Genomic DNA, 22,412 nt, shown 5'->3' on the forward strand with positions numbered 1-22,412 from the left:
ACTTCTGTGATAAACTGCTTTGAAACACATGAAGGGAATGGAATTCCTCACACTTACTGGGCTCCTCACTGTTCATTAAACTTTATATTAATTTGTGGCTTATTGTAACCACTCATTTGTATTAAGATTTACCAAATGTTGTTTGATTTCCTTTGTTCTAAGATTTTTCTCATATTCTAATGCACTTTGTATGCCACCCACCCTTACATTTCCCTGCCAAGACTGGAGTTTGACCACATGAAATCAACACCTGCGTCAGTAACCCAACACTGCCATTTTGTGAGCCAGAAGTGGGACATCTGAATGCCACTCTTGGATGGATACAGTGTAGGTAAGCCAATTTATGTTATTAATGGAATATATCCAAGGAGCTCTACAACCCATATGGGACATATATATTTTTGATGGAACAAATGGTATTAATTAGGTAATAACATATATTCTGGTCAATCTGGGTCTCTCAGTAGGAAGACAGATTTTATATGAATATATAGGTAGTATGTTTGTCTTCAGAATCCCCTAAAAGAACTGGGATAACTCACACTTTGTATCAGATCCAACATTTTTCAGTCCCACACCCCTTCCCCATCATCCATCTATAAATATGTTAAACAGTCATGGTGACATCATGCATCCCTGTCCAAGTCCTCTTTTCACTGGGAGATAATCCCCTACCCTCTTACACACCTAACTTGAGCCTCACTCTGCATAAAAACACTTAACCTGCTTTTAGTAACATACCTCCTATTCCATACATTTGCAACATCTGCCACATAGCTTCCCTATCCATCCTATCATATGCCTCTTCCAAATCCATAAATGCAACAAGCAGCTCCTTACCCTATCTAAGCACAGCTCACTTGCATGCTTCAGTTTAAACATTTGGTCTATACTTCCTCTACTTTTCCTAAATCCTTCCTGCTCCTCTGCAATCCTACGTTTTGCTTTAGCCTTAACCCTTTCAATAATAATTCTATTGTAAACATTACCTGGTATACTTAGCAGGCTTATTTCGCTAATAATTCTTAAATTTTTCTCTTGTCCCTTCCCTCATACAAGGGAATAATGCATGCTCTGCTAGTCCTTTCGTATCTTTCATTCTTTCATGCATATATTGAACAAACACACCAGCCACTCCAACACACTACTTTTTAACATGTCTTTCTTAGCCCCCATCTAACCCAGCTGCTTTACCAGCTTTCTCTGTACCCACTGCCTCATGCACTTCCCCCAACATTAATATCTGACTCTTCCTTACTCCTGTAATATATTTCTCTGTTCCCTATGAGCCTCCCTGTTTTCAGCAACACTTAGCTTCTCAAAATATTCTCTCCATTACCTCCACTTCCCTATTTAACATCTCCCCTCTTTTAACTGCCAAGTCCATTCCACTCTCTCCGGCTTCCTTTTCTTTCTTGGTTTGGGCCAGTAGATATACTGCAGTTCCTCTCTGCTTCCTTATGGATTGGTGTTAGAATACTGTAATATGAACCTAGGGATTGGCAGAGAGCATGCATAGTTCCTTTGTGTAAAGGCAAAGGGGATAAAAGAGAGTGCAAAAATTATAGGGGGATAAGTCTGTTGAGTATACCTGGTAAAGTGTATGGTAGAGTTATAATTGAAAGAATTAAGAGTAAGACGGAAAATAGGATAGCAGATGAACAAGGAGGCTTTAGGAAAGGTAGGGGGTGTGTGGACCAGGTGTTTACAGTGAAACATTTAAGTGAACAGTATTTAGATAAGGCTAAAGAGGTCTTTGTGGCATTTATGGATTTGGAAAAGGCGTATGACAGGGTGGATAGGGGGGCAATGTGGCAGATGTTGCAAGTGTATGGTGTAGGAGGTAGGTTACTGAAAGCAGTGAAGAGTTTTTACGAGGATAGTGAGGCTCAAGTTAGAGTATGTAGGAAAGAGGGAAATTTTTTCCCAGTAAAAGTAGGCCTTAGACAAGGATGTGTGATGTCACCGTGGTTGTTTAATATATTTATAGATGGGGTTGTAAGAGAAGTAAATGCGAGGGTCTTGGCAAGAGGCATGGAGTTAAAAGATAAAGAATCACACACAAAGTGGGAGTTGTCACAGCTGCTCTTTGCTGATGACACTGTGCTCTTGGGAGATTCTGAAGAGAAGTTGCAGAGATTGGTGGATGAATTTGGTAGGGTGTGCAAAAGAAGAAAATTAAAGGTGAATACAGGAAAGAGTAAGGTTATGAGGATAACAAAAAGATTAGGTGATGAAAGATTGAATATCAGATTGGAGGGAGAGAGTATGGAGGAGGTGAACGTATTCAGATATTTGGGAGTGGACGTGTCAGCAGATGGGTTTATGAAAGATGAGGTGAATCATAGAATTGATGAGGGAAAAAGAGTGAGTGGTGCACTTAGGAGTCTGTGGAGACAAAGAACTTTGTCCTTGGAGGCAAAGAGGGGAATGTATGAGAGTATAGTTTTACCAACGCTCTTATATGGGTGTGAAGCATGGGTGATGAATGTTGCAGCGAGGAGAAGGCTGGAGGCAGTGGAGATGTCATGTCTGAGGGCAATGTGTGGTGTGAATATAATGCAGAGAATTCGTAGTTTGGAAGTTAGGAGGAGGTGCGGGATTACCAAAACTGTTGTCCACAGGGCTGAGGAAGGGTTGTTGAGGTGGTTCGGACATGTAGAGAGAATGGAGCGAAACAGAATGACTTCAAGAGTGTATCAGTCTGTAGTGGAAGGAAGGCGGGGTAGGGGTCGGCCTAGGAAAGGTTGGAGGGAGGGGTAAAGGAGGTTTTGTGTGCGAGGGGCTTGGACTTCCAGCAGGCATGCGTGAGCGTGTTTGATAGGAGTGAATGGAGACAAATGGTTTTTAATACTTGACGTGCTGTTGGAGTGTGAGCAAAGTAACATTTATGAAGGGATTCAGGGAAACCGGCAGGCCGGACTTGAGTCCTGGAGATGGGAAGTACAGTGCCTGCACTCTGAAGGAGGGGTGTTAATGTTGCAGTTTAAAAACTGTAGTGTAAAGCACCCTTCTGGCAAGACAGTGATGGAGTGAATGATGGTGAAAGTTTTTCTTTTTCGGGCCACCCTGCCTTGGTAGGAATCGGCCAGTGTGATAATAAAAAAATAATAATATGAACTTCAATTTCTACTGCCTTGAAATGTAAATTTTTCTCATTTTTCCATAATTAGTTCTGCTGGACATGGCAAGTATGTATATCTGAAGTGCTCCTCTGTTCTTTTGCTCTTATGTACTGCTACTACTACTGCCTACCTCCCCCACCACCTACCATATTATCATCTGGCCATCTCTACCTTTCTCACCCAAATTTTGACCAAAAAAACTCAACATGAGTATCTTTTCCTAGTGTTTGTTTTAGGTGAATTGTTCCAACAACTTTGGTATTGTGACTTTCTGTTCTTCCTGCCAAGTTCATTTGCTTCCCAGGATTTCTAAACTGATTACTCTCCCTTCGAAACCATTTCTTGTTCTCAGTAAAATTGCTTCATTTTTGCACTTCCTAACCACTCATTTAGTCTTTTTTCTGTCCATATATTCTGATGTTTGCCCCTCTAAAAACATGCACATCTAAAAGTCTTCTCAACAACCATTTATCTACTAATATAAAGGAAAGGATGGAGGGAGTGGGTAAAAGAGGTTTATGCAAAGAACTTGGACATACAGCAGGTATGTGTGAGCATGTTAAACAGGAGTGAATGGAAATGAATGGTTTTCAGGACCTGACAAGCTGTTAGAGTGTGGACAAGGTAATATTTTGTGAAGGGATTAAGGGGAAACTGGTTAGCCAGACATGAGTCCAGCTAACTGATGCCTGCACTTTCAAGGAGGGGTTTGGGATACTGGCTGTTTAGAGTGACATCTAAACTGTTGTATCTGAGCGCCTCTGCAAAGACAGTGATTATGTGTGAATGATAAGTGAAAATGTTGAATGATGGTGAAAGTGTTTCTTTTTTGAGTCGCCCTGCCTCGGTGGGAGATGGCCGATGTATTGAAAAAAAAATAAATAAAGTTTAGCAAATTGCTGTCATGACGTCCAATATTATATCCCACTTATTCTCTTTTTTTTCTTAAAAAAGTATTACCTATTACTAAACCTCTTCTATATATAATTCATTTGGAGGCTCTTGTTATCCTTTACTCCTGGCACTCCAAACTTTCCTGTTACCACTTCTACAACAGTTTCTTCCACTTAGAATGTAGATGTCCCACAACAATTGTTATTTTACTTGGTTCATAACTTTCTAAATATTTGCTTAACATCCTCTAAAGTCTCTCCCCCACCAACACGTAATATAACCCACTTTCCACAGCCTACCTATATTTTAATCCACATAATTCTTGAATTTAGGCACTTTCACTCACACTTTTCTTTCCATATTTGGTAATTTAATATTACTGCTACTCCTTTAGCTCTTATGTTTTTCAGATACACTTGACTCAATCGACTCAATCCCCTTTACTCCTCCCAGTGAAATTCCCCCACCACCTTTAGTTTTGAATTGATTAGCAATTGATATGGGAGAAGAGTTTTCATATAGTACTAAATGTATTTTATATCCTACTGCAGAACTGTACAGTTTTAATTCCTAAAGTTTAGATGCAGTTGAAGAATTCATTTCACATACATTTGTAAAATATAATTTAACACTATGTATACCAAAATCAATTGAGAATGCATCAATGTACATACAGTTCTCTAACCTTAGTGTACTGTACACTCCTGTATGTATTTGAATGTCAGTCATCTATTATGCAGCTTTATTTTCCTAACATATAAGAAAATATGTATCAGGTATATTTTACAACTTGCATAATTTGCTTATCGTATGATCCAAATAGGTTTGGTATTTGTTTTCAAATATAAAATATTTGTTTGTCCTTTCAAATGAGGCTTCTTGATGCTGATGAAGGCTCTTGATGCAGGGAATTGGAGCTATCCTTTTTTGTTTGATTAAATCATTATGACCCCTATCCTAAAGGTTTAGCACTTCCTAATGTAAAAAAAATGCAAGCCTAAGCAGAGTGGAATTTTTTGTAAATACAGTACATTATTATTATTATTATTATTATAGTTATGGGTAATGTTTAACCCATATGGATCATACAGAACCTGTTAAATAGAAGACGATCAGGTATATATGTAGGTAAAGGTTATGTATACACTGTTCAAGATATTAGGGAAACATTCATCACAAGTGACTTCTTCAGCCTTAATACACAGAAGCCAGAACAAGCAGTACATGTAGTACAAGAGGTCAGGTATGCATAGATTAAAAGTGGGGGTCACATATTAGAATTAACATACTGGGCAATCTTTAAAAAAAGGTTGGACAAATACATGCATACGAGTGAAACTGATTAACCTCCTTCATTACGCCCTGTTGCAGTTAGGTATCATCTAATGACGGTGTTACACTTAAGTAGCAGTCATTTAACAAGGGTTCTGTATATACTGGAGTTGCCTGACTTCTCTGGTATGGCATTGGCATTTGCTGTCATTGCTGCTTCCAAATAGTAGTTGTGTCTGTGCAAATAATTTTCGGAAACTATGAAGTTTGGCTTCAGTGAACTTCATGATGTTTCCCTGTGTAATTCTCTGTTGTACAAAAGCATTATTTTGACCATTCCATCTACAGGCATTTTGTTCTTGAAGTCTGAGTTCAAGTGTCTTTGATGTTTTGAGTACATACTCTTTGTTGTAACCTCTGCAAGATATGATGTATAATCCAGGATTAGTGGTGGCACTGTCTGTGTATTTGCTCTTGTTTTTCAATGAATCATTGATGGAGATCAAGGGATTGGTCACCTCTTTCATATGGCCCTCAGTTATTAGCAGTGATACATGAGAAGCCACATTACTAATTTTTAACCCTTTGAGGGTTCAGACCCCCAATCTAAAAATTCCCCACAGGGTCCAAGAATTTAAAAAAAAAAAATTTATTAGTTTTTCTTATAAAATGGTAGAGAATCTTTTTCTGAAGGTAATAAAACAAAAAATAAGAAATTCGATGGAAAACATACGGAATTATGCTATCGCAAAGTTAGTAGTCTCTGAAATAACATTTCCTCTGTTTATTAGTTATGTTTCCAGGCTTTACAGATGAATTCCAGTTTGATTTTGATTTCTCATTCATATACCGAATTTTTATTCACACCAAAAAAAACAAAGGATTTACTATTATTCAATATTGTAATAATTGTATAAATAATATCAGCACATTCGTGAATGTACATTAAACCCACCAGTTGACATGTACTCACCTATTTGTGGTTGCAGGGGTCGATTCACAGCTCCTGGCCCCGCCTCTTCGCTGATTGCTACTAGGTCCTCTCTCTCCCTGCCCCATGAGCTCTATCATACCTCACCTTAAAACTATGTATGGTTCCCGCCTCCACTACGTCACTTTCTAGGCTATTCCACGGCCTGACTACTCTATGACTGAAGAAATACTTCCTAACATCCCTTTGATTCATCTGAGTCTTCAACTTCCAATTGTGACCTCTTGTGTCTGTGTCCCCTCTCTGGAACATCCCGTCTTTGTCCACCTCGTCTATTCCGTGCAGTATTTTATATGTCGTTATCATGTCTCCCCTGACCCTCCTGTCCTCCAGTGTCGTCAGGCCGATTTCCCTCAACCTTTCTTCGTAGGACAATCCCCGTAGCTCTGGGACTAGTCTTGTTGCAAACCTTTGCACTTTCTCTAATTTCTTGACGTGCTTGACTAGGTGTGGATTCCAAACTGGTGCTGCATACTCCAGTATGGGCCTGACGTAAATGGTATACAGAGTCTTAAACGAATCCTTACTGAGGTATCGGAACGCTATCCGTAGGTTTGCCAGGCGCCCGTATGCTGCAGCAGTTATCTGATTGATGTGCGCCTCAGGAGATATGCTCGGTGTTATACTCACCCCCAGATCTTTTTCCTTGAGTGAGGTTTGCAGTCTTTGGCCATCTAAACTATATTGTGTCTGCGGTCTTCTTTGCCCTTCCCCAATCTTCATGACTTTGCATTTGGCAGGGTTAAATTCAAGGAGCCAGTTGCTGGCCCAGGCTTGTAGCCTGTCCAGGTCTCTTTGTAGTCCTACCTGATCCTCATCCGATTTGATTCTTCTCATTAACTTCGCATCATCTGCAAACAAGGACACTCCTGAGTCTATCCCTTCCGTTATGTCGTTCACATATACCAAGAACAGCACAGGTCCTAGGACTGACCCCTGTGGAACCCCACTTGTCACAGGCGCCCACTCTGACACCTCGTCGCGTACCATGACTCGTTGTTGCCTCCCTGTCAGGTATTCTCTGATCCATTGCAGTGCCTTTCCTGTTATGTGTGCCTGATCCTCTAGCTTTTGCAGTAACCTCTTGTGAGGAACTGTGTCGAAGGCCTTCTTGCAGTCCAAAAATATGCAGTCGATCCACCCCTCTCTCTCTTGTCTTACTTCTGTCACCTTGTCATAAAACTCTAGTAGGTTTGTGACACAGGATTTCCCTTCCCTGAAACCGTGCTGGTTGTCAATTATACACTTGTTTCTTTCCAGGTGCCCCACCACTCTCCTCCTGGTGATCTTTTCCATGACCTTGCATACTATACACGTTAGTGATACAGGTCTGTATTTTAGTGCCTCATGTCTGTCTCCCTTTTTAAAAATTGGGACTACATTTGGCATTTTCCATACCTCAGGGAGTTGCCCAGTTTCAAATGATGTGTTGAAGATCTTTGTTAATGGCTCACACAATATCTCTGCTCCCTCTTTAAGGACCCATGGAGAGATGTTGTCTGGTCCCACCGCCTTTGAGGTGTCAAGTTCGCATAGCAGCTTCTTCACCTCCTCCTTGGTTATATGTACCTCATCCAGCACTTGCTGGTGTGCCCCCCTGTTCTGATTTCCTGGAGTCCTACTGGTTTCCACTGTAAATACCTCTTTAAATCTTGTGTTGAGCTCCTGACATACCTCTTGGTCGTTTCTTGTGAATTCCCCATCACCCTTCCTCAGTCTGATTACCTGGTCCTTGACTGTTGTTTTCCTCCTGATGTGGCTGTACAACAGCTTCGGGTCAGTCTTTACTTTTGATGCTATGTCATTTTCATATTGTCTCTGAGCCTCCCTTCTTATCTGTGCATATTCGTTTCTGGCTCTTCGGCTGATTTCTTTATTTTCCTGAGTTCTCTGTCTTCTGTACCTTTTCCATTCTCTAGTACACCTAGTTTTTGCTTCCCTACACCTTTGGGTGAACCAAGGACTCGTTCTGTTCTTCCCATTATTTGTTTCCCTTGGGAACAAACCTCTCCTCTGCCTCCTTGCATTTTGTTGCTACATAGTCCATCATTTCTTGTACTGGTTTTCCTGTCAGTTCCCTCTCCCACTGAATGTCTTGAAGGAAGTTCCTCATGCCTGAGTAGTTCCCCCTTTTGTAGTTTGGTTTTTCCCAGCCTATTCCTGCTACTCTCTCCACTTGGAGCTCAACTATGTAGTCGAAGCACAGAACCACATGATCACTAGCTCCCAGGGGCCTTTCATACATGATACCCTCGATGTCCGAACTACTCATGGTGAATACAAGGTCCAGCCTTGCTGGTTCATCCTCTCCTCTCTCTCTGGTAGTGTCTCTAACATGTTGATGCATGAGGTTTTCCAGTACCACATCCATCATCTTGGCTCTCCATGTTTCGGGACCCCCATGGGGCTCCAGGTTTTCCCAGTCAATCTCCTTGTGATTGAAATCACCCATAACTAGTAACTTTGCTCCCCCCATGTGTGCTCTCCTGGCCACCTCGGCTAATGTGTCGATCATTGCTCTGTTGCTCTCATTGTATTCTTCTCTTGGCCTCCTGCAGTTCTGTGGTGGGTTGTACATTACTGCAATTATCACCTTATGTCCCTCAGACTGGATTGTTCCTACTAAGTAGTCCCTTTCGCCCGTGCCATTGTTTACTCTGGCAAAAATTGAACATTTCTGCTACTTTGACCTCAATTTCAGGCTATTTTCAGTACTAAAACCAATCAAAATCATCTCTATTTCTGTAATATATCTTTCATACTATCAAATGAGACCAAGAAACCTCAAATACAACTGTAAACACCTTACAAAAATACACTGCAAATTCACTATTTTAATCTAAAACCACAGTCGCAGTTTTTTAATTCTCATTATGCACCAAGTGCTGCAGGATTTATTTTATACGGTGCACACTCACCACATAGATGCATTCTCTCACATCCAGGCCCAAATTTACCGCTCACAGCTCATCTGAGTGAGCTAAACTCATGACATAGTACTATGGCTTGGACCCTAGCTTCAAAGCCATAGAACTACAGGACGGACCCTCAAAGGGTTAAAATGATGTATATGTTAGGTAGGTCTATTGTGTTCCTGTTGAAGATGTACATGGCTCCTCCTGCAGTCATTTGTCATGTGGTGGGATGTAAAGGCCTGTTTAAGATATTCACATTCTTCTAGGTACTCCAGGCTAGAGATTATAAAAGCTATTATGAGAATAAAAATGTACGTAAGTCATAGAAGCCTCTATCATCCCTTGTGTAGTAACACATCAAGAAATATTAAGTGGTTGTTTCTCTCCTCTTCTGTTATGGATTTTAATGTTGGCTCTAGGCTTTTTAAGTGCATTCAGGATATTTTGTGTGTTGAACCTCAGTACAATAGCCAAGATGCCAGTTACATAGAGCATCACTTTGACAGTATTAGGAATGCTGGGTATGATGCAAGTAGATTCTAAACGTTATACAGTGGACCCCCGCTTTACGATCACCTCCCAATGCGACCAATTATGTAAGTGTGTTTGTACGTGTATGTTTGGGGGTCTGAAATGGACTCATCTAATTCACAATATTCCATATGGGAACAAATTCGTTCAGTACTGGCACCTGAACGTACTTCTGGAATGAAATAATATCGTAAACCGGGGGTCCACTGTATATATAAATTAGTTATAATTGCAATATTAGACGAGCCCATGATTAGATTAAACTGTTGTCTGGACAAGTGTCCCTTGAAGCTAAAACAATTGTAATTTATATAGTTTTATTAGGTAAATGAACTCCTGGCTCAGTACAAGAAGGTACAAATCATTTATCTTATGGCAGATGAGGTCTAAATCTTGATCAGTGTGTATGCAAGATTTTTATTCTTGATGTTGTAATCCTTAATATGATTTAGGTCTTCCAAATATTGTAGATATCTTACCCAACAGCTTGGCAATGCATTTATAGTCAGGATTCCTGCCAGTCTGTGAGTACACTGCCAATACCCAAGAGCCTCAATGGGACATTGAGCTTGTGTGTTTTAGTCAACTTATAAAGCCTTGCTGCTTTAGGGTTGGTAGTTAGCAAATGTAAGTTTCTTGCCCTCTCAATTTTTCTAATTATAGTGCGGGCATTTTTTAAAAAGAAATGGGTCTCAGTCTTCTATTGATGTTCTGGTATGCTTGTACATGTGGTGTCATTAAGTCTGAGTTTATTATTGTAATTCACATTACTACACTGCCACCTCTGTCTGCTGTAGTTATAAGTATGCTGTCTATATAGAGGGTAGGTTTTTGAGTGCAGCAATGTAGTGTCATGGGAGATGGGTTGGCTAGCTCTGAGATGGTAGTCATGATGAGACTGTACTGAATTCTTTCTGTAATTCATTATCTCCAAAACTGAGAGTCTTGATGATAATAAAGTCTAAGTCATAGTTAGATTTACATATGCCAGATAGAGAGATGTACCTCATAAGTGATGCTTAGTAAAGTGGCCACTACTGATGTACAGCATAAGATACCCTCTCCATGAAACTTGCCACACACTGTGTACATAGCAAATGGAAAGACATATGGAGAGTAGACACTTTTAACAACCTGTTCTATATATCTGAAGATTTTGAAGCAGAAGCTCTCAGTGTAGGATTCAGATTCACTACTGGCATATGTAAACCTAACCAAGAATTAGATGTCTATCATTATAAAAAAAAAAAATTTGGATAAGAGTTGATAAAGTTCATACATGGTCTGATCACAGCTACCATCTCAGAACCTAGCCAACCTGTAATCCTACAGTACTGCATTAAAGAGCCTAGCCTCTATAGACAACATTCTTGCATCCTTGTAACAACAGCTGACCAAGATATGGACATCCTGAATCACAAAGAATACAATAATAATATGCAAGACTTAGGCACCACCACCACATTTATAAGTAAGCAGACTGCATTCTTGAAAAGGCTCTATGGCCTACCTACAACACACAATCCTACTGTCTTGTGGAGGCCCATCTCAGGAATTGGCAATGCCCCCTCACAAACATACCCACAGATTTCACTGACTTACTAAAGCTGTGTGAATTACAACTGTTTTAGCTTCAGGAACATACAGTTTGGTTTAGCCATGGGCTCACCTATTAGCACAGTCCTAATTACTGTAATTTATATATGCAACATCTGAAATGCCCCATTGTACCATACATTCCCAAATGGATGAGCTAACTAGATGACACATTATTTATCATTCTGAGGAGGCTCAACACACAAAACATCCTGAACACTATTCATAGCCTAGAACGTCATCAGATTAACAGTAGAAGAGGATAGAGAAATTACTGTTGCAAGTCTACAGGAAACCCCATAAAAGAATAACTTGATACACTTTTAATTTCATCCTGACAAAAAGATCAAAAGTTGCATTATGATAGGCCTTTAATTCTTCCAGAACTTTTAGGATCTCCAGCCTGCAATACCTAGAAGAATGTGAATATCTTAAATAGGTCTTTATATCCCACCATATACCAGTGACTAAGGGAAGAGAACCATGTACACCCTCAACAGGAACAACATAGGTAACACAACAAACTCACCTGCCAGATACATCATTTAACCAGTTAGTAATGATGCTTCTAATGTATCTTTGCTAATGATAGTTGATTGCATGAAAGTCACCACCAACCACTGAGCAAATACTGACACCACCAACCCTGGAATATGCATAATACCTTGCAGAGGTTGCAACAAAAACTAAAAAGGCAAAACTTCAAAAAGACACTCTAAATCAAACTTTGAGAACACTAAAATGCTTGCAGATGGAACAATCAAAATAAATGCCTGTGTACATGTAGAACAGCACAGGGACACAAAGTTCACTGAAGCTAAACCAATAATTTCCGAAAATGATGCATAGACAGTGCTTGGAAGTTGGAAGCAATGATAACAATAGAAACCACCATACCAGAGATGTTGGGCAACTCCAGCATAACCAGAACCCTTGCCAAATGATTTTCTAGTGATGCGGCCATTAAATGACAGCAAAATGCAACAGGAAGTAATGGAGGAAGCCAATCAATTTCACTCGTATATTTATCCAACCTCTTATTAAAGATTACCAAATATGTTACCCTGCTTTTGATCTATGCTCACCTGACCTCTTACAAAATAAATAAATAAATAAATATATATATATATATACATTACATATAATATATATATATATATATTATATATAATACAATAAGATCACAGTAAACATGTGATTTCAGAATATGCAAAACAACCACTCTGAAAGAATAGAGAAGTTCCAAGCGCTTTCGTGACTACTCACATTATCAAGGAACAATCATTGTTCCTTGATAATGTGAGTAGTCACGAAAGCACTTGGAACTTCTCTATTCTTTCACAGTGGTTGTTTTGCATATTATATATATAATAATAGGTAGTAGGTTGGTAGACAGCAACCACCCAGGGAAGTACTACCGTCCTGCCAGATGACTGTGAAACAGAAACCTGTAACTGTTTTGCATGATGGTAGGATTGCTGGTTTCTTTTTCTGTCTCATAAACATGCTAGATAACAGGTATATCTTGCTACTCCTACTTACACTTTGGTCACACTTCACTGACACGCACATGCATATATATATATATACATACATCTAGGTTTTTCTCCTTTTTCTAAATAGCTCTTGTTCCTCTTTTTTCTTCTATTGTCCATGGGGAAGTGGAAAAGAATCTTTCCTCCGTAAGCCATGCGTGTCGTATGAGGCGACTAAAATGCCGGGAGCAATGGGCTAGTAACCCCTTCTCCTGTAGACATTTACTAAAAAAGAGAAGAAGAAAAACTTTATAAAACTGGGATGCTTAAATGTGCGTGGATGACAAGAAACAGATGATTGCTGATGTTATGAATGAAAAGAAGTTGGATGTCCTGGCCCTAAGCGAAACAAAGCTGAAGGGGGTAGGGGAGTTTCAGTGGGGGGAAATAAATGGGATTAAATCTGGAGTATCTGAGAGAGTTAGAGCAAAGGAAGGGGTAGCAGTAATGTTGAATGATCAGTTATGGAAGGAGAAAAGAGAATATGAATGTGTAAATGCAAGAATTATGTGGATTAAAGTAAAGGTTGGATGCGAGAAGTGGGTCATAATAAGCGTGTATGCACCTGGAGAAGAGAGGAATGCAGAGGAGAGAGAGAGATTTTGGGAGATGTTAAGTGAATGTATAGGAGCCTTTGAACCAAGTGAGAGAGTAATTGTGGTAGGGGACCTGAATGCTAAAGTAGGAGAAACTTTTAGAGAGGGTGTGGTAGGTAAGTTTGGGGTGCCAGGTGTAAATGATAATGGGAGCCCTTTGATTGAACTTTGTATAGAAAGGGGTTTAGTTATAGGTAATGCATATTTTAAGAAAAAGAGGATAAATAAGTATACAAGATATGATGTAGGGTGAAATGACAGTAGTTTGTTGGATTATGTATTGGTAGATAAAAGACTGTTTAGTAGACTTCAGGATGTACATGTTTATAGAGGGGCCACAGATATATCAGATCACTTTCTAGTTGTAGCTACACTGAGAGTAAAAGGTAGATGGGATACAAGGAGAATAGAAGCATCAGGGAAGAGAGAGGTGAAGGTTTATAAACTAAAAGAGGAGGCAGTTAGGGTAAGATATAAACAGCTATTGGAGGATAGATGGGCTAATGAGAGCATAGGCAATGGGGTCGAAGAGGTATGGGGTAGGTTGAAAAATGTAGTGTTAGAGTGTTCAGCAGAAGTTTGTGGTTACAGGAAAGTGGGTGCGGGAGGGAAGAGGAGCGATTGGTGGAATGATGATGTGAAGAGAGTAGTAAGGGAGAAAAAGTTAGCATATGAGAAGTTTTTACAAAGTAGAAGTGATGCAAGGAGGGAAGAGTATATGGAGAAAAAGAGAGAGGTTAAGAGAGTGGTGAAGCAATGTAAAAAGAGAGCAAATGAGAGAGTGGGTGAGATGTTATCAACAAATTTTGTTGAAAATAAGAAAAAGTTTTGGAGTGAGATTAACAAGTTAAGGAAGCCTAGAGAACAAATGGATTTGTCAGTTAAAAATAGGAAAGGAGAGTTATTAAATGGAGAGTTAGAGGTATTGGGAAGATGGAGGGAATATTTTGAGGAATTGTTAAATGTTGATGAAGATAGGGAAGCTGTGATTTCGTGTATAGGGCAAGGAGGAACAACATCTTGTAGGAGTGAGGAAGAGCCAGTTGTGAGTGTGGGGGAAGTTCGTGAGGCAGTAGGTAAAATGAAAGGGGGTAAGGCAGCCGGGATTGATGGGATAAAGATAGAAATGTTAAAAGCAGGTGGGGATATAGTTTTGGAGTGGTTGGTGCAATTATTTAATAAATGTATGGAAGAGGGTAAGGTACCTAGGGACTGGCAGAGAGCATGCATAGTTCCTTTGTATAAAGGCAAAGGGGATAAAAGAGAGTGCAAAAATTATAGGGGGATAAGTCTGTTGAGTATACCTGGCAAAGTGTATGGTAGAGTTATTATTGAAAGAATTAAGAGTAAGACGGAGAATAGGATAGCAGATGAACAAGGAGGCTTTAGGAAAGGTAGGGGGTGTGTGGACCAGGTGTTTACAGTGAAACATATAAGTGAATAGTATTTAGATAAGGCTAAAGAGGTCTTTGTGGCATTTATGGATTTGGAAAAGGCGTATGACAGGGTGGATAGGGGGGAAATGTGGCAGATGTTGCAGGTGTATGGTGTAGGAGGTAGGTTACTGAAAGCAGTGAAGAGTTTTTACGAGGATAGTGAGGCTCAAGTTAGAGTATGTAGGAAAGAGGGAAATTATTTCCCAGTAAAAGTAGGCCTTAGACAAGGATGTGTGATGTCACCATGGTTAATATATTTATAGATGGGGTTGTAAGAGAAGTAAATGCGAGGGTCTTGGCAAGAGGCGTGGAGTTAAAAGATAAAGAATCACACATAAAGTGGGAGTTGTCACAGTTGCTCTTTGCTGATGACACTGTGCTCTTGGGAGATTCTGAAGAGAAGTTGCAGAGATTGGTGGATGAATTTGGTAGGGTGTGCAAAAGAAGAAAATTGAAAGTGAATACAGGAAAGAGTAAGGTTATGAGGATAACACCCTGAGGCAGGGTGACCCAAAAAGAAAACTTTCATCATTCACCACTTTCACCTCACTCACACATAATCACTGTTTTTGCAGAGGTGCCCAGAATACAACAGTTTAGAAGTCTTCTTTCTTTCTTTCAACATACCAGCCGTATCCCACCGAGGCAGGGTGGCCCAAAAGAAAAAACTAAAGTTTCTCTTTTTAAATTTAGTAATATATACAGGAGAAGGGGTTACTAGCCCCTTGCTCCCGGCATTTTAGTCGCCTCTTACAACACGCATGGCTTACGGAGGAAGAATTCTGTTCCACTTCCCCATGGAGGTAAGAGGAAATAAACAAGAACAAGAACTAGAAAGAAAATAGAAGAAAACCCAGAGGGGTGTGTGTGTGTATATATATGCTTGTACATGTATGTGTAGTGTGACCTAAATGCAAGTAGAAGTAGCAAGACATACCTGAAATCTTGCATGTTTATGAGACAGACAAAAGACACCAGCAATCCTACCATCATGTAAAACAATTACAGGCTTTCGTTGTACACTCACTTGGCAGGACGGTAGTACCTCCCTGGGTGGTTGCTGTTTACCAACCTACTACCTAGAAGTTTAGAAGTATATACATATAAAAATACACAATATACAAACCGGTCGTAAGTCAAACTTTACTACTGAATATCAACAAAACATTTTTGTAATGACTTTATTTTATTGTTTGGTATTTCATGTTTTACTTTACTTTTTATGCTGTTAGTACTGTATTTTATACTCTAAGGTTTAGGATAAACTGTGTACAGCACAAATAGTTGTTTATTTCCCAGAAATTTGGCATAAAAACGTGGTCGTAAGTCGAGCAGGTCATAAGTCGGATGGTAGGTGTATCCCTTCAAACTGCCAATATCTCTAAAGGAGGGGTTTGGGTGCAGGCATTGTACTTCCCATTTCCAGGACTCGAGTCCGGTTATATAAAATAACAGGTTTCCCCGAATCCCTTCACTAAATATTACCCCGCACATGCTCATGCACGCTTGCTGGAAGTCCAAACCCCTCACCCACACCACCACCTTTACCCCCTCCCTCCAACCTTTTCGAGGATGACCCCTACCCCGCCTTCCTTCCCCTACAGATTTATACGCTCTACTTTGACCCATTCTCTCTAAATGGCCAAACCTCCTCTGACTAATACTTTTATTAACTCCACACCTCCTAATTTATATATATATATATGTATATACATATACCGCTTATTCTATTATTACAATCATAACCGAGTGCTAAACCCACTAGTCATATAGCTTCTTTGTATTTGGCTGAAAAGTTTTGATCAGTTTGTGTACGTCTTACCTAGAACCTGTCAGTGTCACCATACCAGTAGAATAGAAAAAACTTTGAATGTATTCATTCTTTATTTAATACTAAAATATAGCACTTATGTACATGGCTCATAACAGCTTCATTTAACTTTTATTATAAACACACACAGGTCAAATAAACAAGTAAGAAAAATTTTTTTTTTTTTTAACAGCATCAAGAACTTAATTAACAAATATACAAAACATTGGCAATTCCTTGTAACCTTATATGATTCATAGTCAGAAATGCATTCACTTAAGACACCTTTATTTAAAACATTTTGGTTCTTGAACCTTGATCACTTCAAATACAAAGAAGAGAGAAGTTGTATATAAGGGCAAGAGAGTAGTGTAGTGGTGGAATTAAAAGTAACTGGTAATAGTAGCCATTGGTGAACAACAGAAGTGGATTAGGGTTTTAATTTTTACAATCATGTTGCATGAAGTACGTTCTAATGGCATATGGGCTAATGTCGTTGAAATGTTATAAGTGTCGGCTTTATATATGCTAGTATCATAATTATTGAAGTTTCAATGCATCCTCATTGTTTTTAATTTGGTTCCCAGTAGACCAATTTAGCATCTTGACAACACATGAAAAGTTCCTCAGTTTGTGTGTGATAAGCATTGTTGGCATTAATCCTGCTGCATGCATTTTGTGGATAAATTTCTCACTTACCCCCTACATAAACCTTGTTGCACTGCCCACAGGGATTTACACTGGGAAAACAAGAGGAGACATACCCATAAGAATTCATGTGCAAAAACACCTACAGCAGGGATGGCAATGCTTGTGTCATACATTGAGGGAAATCCCATACATTAGCAAAAAGCTAAATTTATTTACTGGGAACAGGATTTAAAACAAAGATGTACTGAAGCTTCACACACAGCCATCCCCAACACCTTCATTCAAAAAGTTGGCAGTTATAACAATTCAATACATTAGCCCATATTTCCATGAGACTATCAAGTGACAGCCTTACAATATGCCCTTCTCCACTTCCAGCGTCCTTTACTGACTTTTACCAGTTATACTTCTTATCACCTCTACTACTATGCAGGACTCTCATCCATTTAAAGTGATCAAGATAGGCCCAAGATTTGAAATGCCTTCAGTAAAGGGGTCCAAAGTGAATGCATTAAATTTCATTTCTCTCAAGTTGTTAGCAGTCATTTGCCTTCTTACTCTAACTGAAGATAATTTTCAGTTTTCATGTTAAGCACTAAACCCACAAGGAGTCAATAAAAAAATATGCTATTTTCATCAAATATGAATCATGAAGATTACAATAGAGATACAGTACAACTAGCATCAAAAACATTTTATGTATTATAAACAATTTTACGTACTGGTATTTTAAAATGCCAATTTGTGAAATAAACATAAGCTAGAGCCTTTCAATATTAAAAAAAATAATGTGTGTTTGGAACTATGCACGATATGCATTGTCACACCTCTTTGGTAAAACAAAATATGAAATATAGCACTGATATTTTTGTCATAATACAAAAATAAAGTGTCAAATATACATACTTGTGTTAGGATTATAGTTAAAAGTAAATTATTTATGAAGCTTCTGTTGTATACAAATAGTTTTGGAAAGAACATTTAAGCCATAATAATGTGAATGAATATCAAATTCCAGAATACAATATTCAAAACAGATGCAACAAAACAGTAGCAGCAACTTTCAAAACTAAAGACTATACACTAAATCTAAATACCATACTTTTATTACTCTACTTGCCACTTCATGCACAAGATTTAAAGTGTCGAATAATTTTGGTCCCACGGACAGGTAAACAAGATCTGGAAAACAAGATCATAATAAAAAAAAAAATTAAAACATTTTTGGATACCAAAGTGATTGTTTAATATATAATGAAAAATGCCAATATGTCATTCACTCTGTACTTGTAACATAGCATCTGGCAGTAACAAATCTCTTCAGTATAACAAAAAATTTTGTAAAATATTTTTTTAAACAATGCCAAATTTCCTTTTTAAAGACATTTTTCTAAGCTAATACAATATCTTTTGTTCAACTGGTTTACCTACAAAGATAATACTGCCTATCCAAATGCAGATTATACAAAATACACGAGGTAACATCCACATCATTTGTACACGATAAGGGAAAAAAAAAAAAGAGGGAGCTGCAATGTAGTCTTTAAAATCCTCACAGAGCCATGTTATCTATGATTGTGTTTTCAACTATAGAAAATTTATACGAAGTTACGGCTTCCCTGGGTGAATGCAGTTTTGTTCACCACTATAATGGAGAACTCTTAAACTGGGCTATTGGGGTAACCAATAATGTGTAATAAATTCTTTATCCCAGTGAACTGAAGGTTCAGCAATATAAAATATCCATTCAGTCAGGCTAGTAGTATACTACACTATAATCTATTCATCTCATATGAGAGTGCACTTGGGCCTGACATTGGTATGAGCTATATCATTCAATGCCCCAAACAAGAATGCATTTTTAATATTTATCTAATGATTCTCCATTTTAACAAACAACTACAGCTCTAATTATGCACTCATTACTAGTATTTACACTTACTACATTAATTTTTTTACATGTAACTAAAAACAAATACCAAACTCTATATATATATACAAACTCCATATCCTGGAGACTGTTAAAGAGAGAACGTAATGTTTTCTTGGTACCTCCAATGAATGGTAAGACTCGTACTAATCACCAGCATCACTAATGCAAAATATACTAACTCGTTTATAATAATTTACAAATACACATACTGTATTTCAAATAAAAACTAATTGGCTGATACTTTAGGTAAATTAAAAAAAACAAAAAAGACAGTACTACACAATGGGAACAAGATCACAATTAACTTCAATGTTCATTTTCAAATTGATTTTAAACAATTATCCTTTGTTTTTTTTTGCACCATTATATAAGCAACTGAATATATTCACATTAGTTTTTTAAAAAACAATAACAGAAGAGCACTATATGTCTAAACTCCCATTGTCTAATGTACCAAATGCTTATAATAAAACAAAATATAATGCTGTAATTACATAAATATCTTTCAAGTAACAAAGGTATTCAAAACCCAATTACAGGTTAAGAACTTTCACACAACAGCTGAAACACTGATTTACTAGCCACAAAAGATGTTGCATTTCATTTCTAATAATGTGTTTCATTCTTATTAACTTAATTTTGAATACAGCACTCAATATATACAGCTTTGTATATAAAAATAATTGCTGAAAGTAGTAACAATCTTGCAGCCCTTTCTAAAGTGACTTGAAATAAAAAGTCAAGAATAAGTTCAAGTACCTACAAATACTAAAGTTGTGGTACCTCATTATACTGTACTGCTAAAAAATTCAATACACACACAGTTATGAAAATAATTGAAAGTATTCTTTTAAGACAATGTTCAAAATACATACATTTAAACTGGAGTATGACATCTTAAACTATTAACACTGTTACTGTAACATCCTTTTGAAAATCACTAATTATAAAATATCATTGATCATGGAAGCACACAACTATTAACAATTTAATACACTGAAGTTTAGATAAATGTTCAAAAGAGTATATTGTAGCAATATTTAAAAAACTGCATTACAATACTTTCTTATAAAGTAAGCTCCACATTCAATACTTAGGGGTTTATCTTTAATAAATCTCAGAATAATTAAAAAGTTCATAACTCCTCACCCTAAATTCACTCCCTTAACCTCATGTAAACGCGGTTACAACTATAATGATAGCCTGAATAAGTGTAATGGATTATGACTCTCCAAGTGCATGAGGTGCACACTTCAACATATTTCAATACTGTGGATTAGGAGAATAGCATAATGCTACAGAGTTTGGTGTAGCATGACCAGAATGGGCTGAAGCAACTGAGTTGGGAGTAAGATTGTCAGTGCGAGTGCGACTCATGGGCATCGGTGGGCAGGGGTTGGACGAGCGCGAGGAGCTGTAACTGGCAGAGCCGCGGTAAGTTGAATAGTTTGAATCCCCAGAGTCATTTTGCTTGTTGTATGTTGCTGTACCATAAACTGGCTCTGGCTTAACAATTCCAGATTTACTTGTAACATAAAGTGTGTCCTGGCGAGGATTGTTCTTATATATACTCTCCGTGTGAGAAAGAGCAGAAAAGCTAGCAGCAGGTTTGGAACACAGACTCTGTGACTGAGCAAGATTCCTGGAATAGTTGTCCATGCGAGGTGGTGGCGGCTTAGTGTAAACAGATTGGGAACGGTTGAGGGATGTAGAACGTGGCAATGGAGGAGATTTGGCATATAAACTCTTTGAACCAGAATAAATTTCATCTTTGTTAGGAGTATAACTAGTGTCATATTTGTATGAAGAAGCATTGTAAACGGATGGAGTTCCTGTATGTCCATACATACTTGCTGGGTAACCTGTAAAAGAATTGTTGGAATAATTACTAAATTCATATATGCTATTAATTACAAAATATCAATCACATTTGGTAACTTCATAATGAAAGCATACGATAAAGTGTTAAAAAAGCACATTCATAATTTTTTCTACATCAACTGTTTCACACCAAGGTAGGCTGACCAAAAACAAAAAACACCAACCTTCATTCATTCAATAGCTGTCTTGTAAGAGCCGTACATATCACAATTCAAATAACTCTTTTAACTTCAACATCCCCACCCCTCCTTAAAGTTCAGGGGCAATGTACTTTCTGCTTCTAGGTCCAGCTAACTGGTTTGCCTAGAATCCCACCATAAATATGTAGTTACTTTTAATATACCTTTGATGAGTTCTGAGAGATTTTCTACTCCCAGAGCCCAACCTTGGGCCAGACTAATCTGGTGCTTGCTAGCCAACCAGGTTGTTGTTGCTGCTGGTGGCCCACTGACCCACATATCCATCACAGCCTGGTTGATATGGCACCTGGTGAAAGTATTTGTCCAGTTTCTTCTTGGAAGACTTCTACACTTGTCCCAGTAGTTTCTTACATGGTAAGATGCCAAATAGTCTGGGGCCATGGATACTGATACAGTGTTCCCTTATTGTGCCTACAGCACCCCCCATGCTTTTCACTTGAACAGTATGTCAAATCCCTAAAACCACACTGGTCTACACTCATCCTAATCTGATACCTGCTCGATGCTCAAGCTCCTACCACTTAAGACCACCTTCACACCCTCCTTCCAATTATTCTTTGGGATAACCCCTACCCATCCTTCATCATCCTATGTTGGTCCATCATCTCAATACCCAAATCACCTTAATCCTTCTTGCCTTCTGAATAATACTTTTCATAACCTCACATTATTTTCTTATTGTTTTGCTCTGTACTCTTAGTGGAACAATCACACCCCACATTCTTTTCAAACAACATTTCCAATACATCGAGCCTCCTCCCTGCTGCAATATTTAAAGCCCATGTACCACTATAGTCGGGCACATTCCTCTTTTTACTTCCATAGATAAACTGCATTCTCTCTTTAGAAGGCTCAACACTCTTCCTAAACTTTTTCCTTTTTTATACTGTATCTGCTGACACAGCCACTCCTAAATACCTAAAAACACTCACTTCTTCCATAACCCCTCTTTCAAATCTGATAACAAATTTCACAGTGCCTAAACTTTTTCTGTTACTCTCAGCTCGTTGTTTTCTGCCTTCACTTTTAATATTCTTCTTTTCAAT

The 22,412-nt window shown here is 38.4% G+C and overlaps 1 protein-coding gene across 1 annotated transcript in view; it reads right to left on the reverse strand.

The window, feature by feature from the left end:
* Nucleotides 1-16,756: 16,756 nt before the first annotated feature.
* Nucleotides 16,757-22,412, reverse strand: part of LOC128695839 (neurogenic protein big brain) — a 71,805-nt gene continuing 66,149 nt past the window's right edge. The window contains exon 7 of the mRNA XM_070092810.1: nucleotides 16,757-21,147. Coding sequence (XP_069948911.1) covers nucleotides 20,549-21,147 — 599 coding nt within the window. The 3' untranslated portion in view covers nucleotides 16,757-20,548. The remainder of the gene's footprint in view (nucleotides 21,148-22,412) is intronic.

The sequence above is a fragment of the Cherax quadricarinatus genome, chromosome 41 (genome assembly GCF_038502225.1).
Source record: "Cherax quadricarinatus isolate ZL_2023a chromosome 41, ASM3850222v1, whole genome shotgun sequence".
Classification (NCBI taxonomy): domain Eukaryota; kingdom Metazoa; phylum Arthropoda; class Malacostraca; order Decapoda; family Parastacidae; genus Cherax; species Cherax quadricarinatus.